The sequence below is a fragment of the Thalia democratica genome, chromosome 1, assembly GCF_965202585.1.
Source record: "Thalia democratica chromosome 1, ktThaDemo2.hap1.1, whole genome shotgun sequence".
In the NCBI taxonomy this organism is placed as follows: Eukaryota; Metazoa; Chordata; class Thaliacea; order Salpida; family Salpidae; genus Thalia; species Thalia democratica.
In genome coordinates this window covers 29,717,603-29,723,175 of record NC_139165.1, presented here as the reverse complement: position 1 = coordinate 29,723,175, position 5,573 = coordinate 29,717,603, and the positions used below count along the sequence as shown (strand labels likewise).

The 5,573-nt window shown below is 29.6% G+C and overlaps 1 protein-coding gene across 1 annotated transcript; it reads right to left on the bottom strand.

Annotated features, from left to right (window-relative positions):
- Window positions 1-1,549: 1,549 nt before the first annotated feature.
- Window positions 1,550-4,566, bottom strand: LOC145835072 (protein phosphatase EYA2-like). The gene is made up of 6 exons (XM_082942617.1): window positions 4,548-4,566; window positions 4,172-4,281; window positions 3,460-3,636; window positions 2,344-2,510; window positions 1,984-2,154; window positions 1,550-1,748 (listed from the first exon to the last, which is right to left on the bottom strand). Exons 1-6 carry the CDS (start codon window positions 4,564-4,566, stop codon window positions 1,550-1,552), a joined length of 843 nt encoding a protein of 280 aa, XP_082798743.1.
- Between the last annotated feature and the right edge of the window lie 1,007 nt (window positions 4,567-5,573).

Below are 5,573 nucleotides of genomic sequence, written 5' to 3'. Positions count from 1 at the left end.
TTATATTTTTATTATGTTAGTACTAGCGAAACAGTAATTGTCTAAAGATAATTTTTCGGAATTTTTTTCTTAAATTAGTATTATTAGAACTACTATTAATATGTTATTTAGTTCTAAAGTTCTCTTAAACTACTTAAGTTCTTCAAATAAAAGTCTTTAAAAAATATAAAATAAACAAAGTACATTAAGAATATTTTTTAGAGAACAAAATACAATTACTATGCAACTGTTTTATCAAGTATTATGTAATACATGTATCATATTTGTCGCAAATGTTTAAAAACCTTAGTAAATTTTACTTTTGTTTCTTAATAAGTTTTTTTGTTTAAATTAACTTCAATCAATTTGTGTAATTCTTTAAGAAAAATAATCATATAAACCTAAAAAAAAGCATCTTCGTAGTATTGTTCATTATCAGCTTATTTGACGTTAATAAAAGCAGTTTATAAATCTAGAAAAGAAATCATGGAAAAAATCTAGTACCTTTATAATAAAATTTAAAATAGGCTAATCATATGAAGAATATTAGGTCAACGAATTTTTCTAATATAAAGACGCATAGTTTATTTGCGGAGATATAAATTATAAAATAAAGAGCAGCTTTTAGCTAGAGTGTTTTAGATTTATTAGGAAAATGAAGAACAAAGACCATGTATTAGATTGAGAAGCAAATGATAGATCGAGAAGTTAATAATCTAATAAATACCGTTTTCCACAAAATTTTTGAACAATTTCAAGTGATCCATCTTGCCTACTCTAAAGAAGGTTATTTTACTTTGTAAAAAAAATATTATTAATATTATTAAATTTAATGTATAATATCCTAAAAAAACTTTTAGTCTAAAATATAAATTTTACTCTTATTTCGTACTTCTGTATTTCTTTAGTTTTGGGTTTCCCAAATTGGGCGGTATCGCCCACCTGGGGACGATTTTAGTAAGTTGGGGGGCAATAATTAGCAAAGGGCGAAAGGGGGGGGGTCTTATTAGTATTTTAAAGTTTACACTAGATATCCTATTCTATATCAACCATCCAGTTGCAGATGAAGAAGAAAAAAAGGTCTTAAAGGGAAACACTGCATGTTAAATTTATAACATTCAAGTATAATAACTATTTTTGTTAACTTATGTTTAAAACAATCTATTTTTAAAATGAAAATGTTAAATGTATGTCTAAAAAAGGTATTCAACATGAACAAAGCAACGATTATTAGCCTTATAAAAATGATTATGAAATTAGTACTTAATTAAAACTGTCACAAATTGAAGTTGAAAATTGTATACATGTTTTATAAATTAAAAAAGCTGTGTAAATTTTAGTACATTAAAAATATGTCATTTGAATAGAGAAATGTTACTTTTAAATCAGTTTAATAAATCACCTAAAATATAAGATTTAGTTTATCTATTTTTTATCAAGTTTTTAGCATAATAGAACAATGAATTATATTGCAAATGAATGCACTAAAGTACGCAATCGAAATCGACCCAAATTTATTATAATTTGTGATATAAAATCGTGCAAAAACCTAACCTTATCAGCGTGCTCTTTATTGTCCAGTTCCAATAACCACATAAGAGTGCTTGTCTCCGTACTTCTTGATGCGGTCGTACAGCCAGCTCTTGCCTACCTTTCCAGAACTGTACACATCAGCAATGTCCACGTACCGGTCCAGACCGAACACCACAAGCTTGGACGCCGTCTCCGACAACTCGCTGTTCGTACAAATCATTATCTTGGTTTCCGACCTGTTCGATGAGTCATAACTTTATTTCAAACTTAAATTATTTGTTAGATCATAACCTATAAAACAAAAAAAAATATGGTTATATTTTCGAGCTTTAAAGTTTAAAACTTCAAAAAAAAAAGAAATTTTAAGCTTAAAAAAAAACCTACGAAAAAATTGAAGTAAAAAAAGTTATAAAATAAGTGTTTTATAATGGTTTTGTTTTACTATTCAAACTAGTAAGATGCAAATCTAACTCGTTAGATAAAACATCGAGAACGGCGGTGGACACCTCCAACCACTTCTTTGCCGGTCCAGTCATCATCCGTTCCTTGTTTCTTGCACATCTCTCCTTGGCGTCTCCAACCTCGTTCTGTTCTCCTTGCCAGCTCTGGAACTTCTGGTAGGTGTCACGGATCATGCGGTATCTAAAATGTTGTGTGGATGAGTTTTTTTTTAAACTCACTTATGATCGGTACAATAAAACTTTCTTGATGCTAAACTGTTTGCACATATTATAACCGATTTTTATTTAGAATAATGGCAACAGTAAAACTAAATATGAAATGAAAGCTGTTGATACTTTTAATCAAAACAAAATAAAAGTGGATGCCAACCTGAACGCTAATTTTTGGAGGAAACCAGTTGAGTTTTGTTCTAAATGATTTTCTGGGGCATGGAGAGCAATGTTGTTAAATCCATCTTGGGAGAAATCGTAATTGGACAAGTCTATGTTAAAGTTGTCGTCTTCCGAAACATCTTCTATATTGGGCTGTCCGTAATTCTGAATAAATAGTTTTTTTTTTAATATATTTATTTTTATGATTTATCTTGACGAATATTTTTACAACTCAAAATCTAAAAAGTTTAGTATAATATAATTGAGCCTATAATTACACCAATTTAAAAAAATTGAGTCATAAAATTGATATTGAAAAATGTTGTAGTATTTAGTTATTTTAACATAAGAGATGAATGGTATAAAGGTAATGTTTATTTATTAGCGCTTCATAGCAATTACAGCACTTCTTTTTAATAAATAGTTCTTTTGTCTAATTATTAAAAGTTCTACCTTCAAATGTCTTTTTATTCCGCCTAACATTAATAACATATTAATTGTAATGAGTTTAAAACGTAATAAAATCTCAACACAACATAACTTCTTAAAATTTAATTAAGTGAAAATCGTACTAAGATGTCAATTAAAGTTCTAATATTTATTATTTAATATTTATTATTTATAAAAAAAAATTTCTAACACTTAAAAACACTTTAAATAGTTTATATGCAACATAATGTATTTATGTCACAGGATTTGAATTGATTAGGCAAACAATTGTTAATTTGTTTTTATCAACATTTTACTGTTGCTTTAAAAAAAAATGTTGTTTATACTAAGTTTATAGCTTTCTTTTTGTTTGAAGGCAATCTTAACATTTACATTGGTATAACATTACATATTTTGCAGTTAATAATTGATTTAATTTACATAATAGCTGTCATGTCATAGATTACTTATTTTACATATAAAGATTTAAATACAACTATGTGCTTAGATAAAAATATAAATTTAATGTATGAGTTTAGAATGTTTCATTAAAATTAAAAGGCAGCTCTTTGAGTAAGTTCTTTAAAACAGTGTGCGTGTTAAAAGACATTTTGACGCTGCTATTGTATTATACGAACAACGAAAAAACTTATTATGTAAACAATACTAGATACTCAAAACAAACTTCAAGATCGTTCTTGAAGAAGAAGTTGTGTCCGATGTAGTTTATTATGTCAATTGACCACCCCAACAATATTTTGGTGTCATTCTGTTCCTCATAACTTGATGCAAGCGTTATTGCTGCTCCAAACACTTTGATGTCCGGTATAAGTACGTCGTTTAAGTCGAATATGTACACTCTCTGTATATAACATGGATTTTAATACAACTGGTAAATATTTAATACGTTTTGTATATCTTTATTTGCTAACGATGATATGTATATGTTGAGGTTGACTAACTTTTGAAATACCCCTTTTCGCTCAAAAGATAGGCAATGGTCGACTTTAATCAATCGAATTATAAGTAGCAAGTTGATCTTAGCAAAAGGTGTATTCGATAAAACCACCTTTTTTTTTGATGTTTGAGAAAAAAAAAGAAACAAGCATACTTATAACATCCGTTGTTTATATTCATTATAGTTTTTGATACGACAATGTCTACTAAAGGTAGTATAAACTATGGTTTAAAAAATAAGATCAATAATTGTATTAAACATTAGTTGAAAAATTATAAACAGCTGTTATAAATAGCGTAGCATTATACTCTTTAGTAGTTACTTCAAACTAGTAAAACTATTTTTCTTTACAAACTTCAGCGAAAAAACTGCCCGTGAGAAACTTAGCTAACAAGTTTTAAGTAGTGAACTACACTTAACTAAACAATTTCAGACAAACTTTTTTAGGAGGAGGTACTATGGGTTGCTGGGTTCCATTCCTTCTTTTTCTTGCTTTCTTGTTAAAATACGTTGATGGGTACCTCATCTCAAAACTCATAAAAGTTTGAGCTGATAACGATTGATTGTTAAAACTTATTGTTTACTTTCTTATGTTAAAATTATATAACAAAATTACAGGCTCTCTTGCATGTATGTATACAATAAAAATAAACTAAAAGAATGGTACTGACTTTTATTAAAAAACTATTTTAGTGAATTGAAGTGAAAATAACACTGTAAAACTCGGACACAGAAAAAAGTTTGCAAAAAAAAACATTGCAAATGTACGTGTTTTAAAATATTTTAAAGCCAAAACTTAAAATTAAACTACAAACCTTCATCTATCGGTAACATCGTATACTTTTTTATTTGTTGTGGTACCAAATTAACCGTATTCTTCAAAGTAGAGTAACAGCTGGCGGGTTAGAATTGACTTGATTGTCCATACTACCTTGATTGTAAACCATCGAACTGTTGCTTGCTTGGGCCTGATCAAAGTTTGCCAGCTGGGGGTAACTTGTACTTGCCTGAGAGTAAATTGGACTTCTTACCCGGGAACCATTTCGGAAGCTTAATTGATGGTTATTAGAGACAGATGCTTGGGGTTGAGGAACCCGAAATTGGTTAATCACCGAATTGTTGCTTGCTTGAGGTTGATTCGCACTCACATCAGTCACCAACAGGTAATTAGATGTACTCGCTTGAGAGTGAAATGGACTTCTTGCTTGGGAACTACTTGGCACGCTTCCCTGAGGGTTATTTAGGACAGATATTTGGGGTCGAGGAACTCGAGTTTGGTTGAACCCCGAAGTGTTGCTTGCTCGGGGTATATTGGCATTCACATTGGCCATCAGCTGGTAGTTGGATGTACTCGCTTGAGATTAAGTGGGAATTCTTGCCTGGGAGCTACAAAGGGCGCTTCTCTGAGCGTTGTTTGGCATCGAGGTGTTATATGGGGGAGGTGTCAGGGGTAGAGGAGCCCGAAACTGATGAGGATAAGGGTATGGAGGATGAAGAGGAGGAAACTGCATGTGGTTGCCATAGTAACCTGCTGGAATCTGTAAAAGTTAATAATAACTTAATCTGTAATATAATTTCTAATTAAGAGCCTAAATTGATACAAAAATATATTCAGTAATTGATTTTTATTTTATTTTATTTTTTGACAAAATTAGTTGCTTATGTAGTTCAATTTAACATTTGTATTCAGATAAAAGTTTAAACTTAAGGATTTTGTATTTAATCTTATCAACCTCAAAATTTTAAATATAATCTAAAACACAAATAATGTTTTCTTCCCAAATTAAGTTAAATAAGTTTGTAGAACTAAGCAAAAATTAAACTAGTAGTTGTTTTTTACC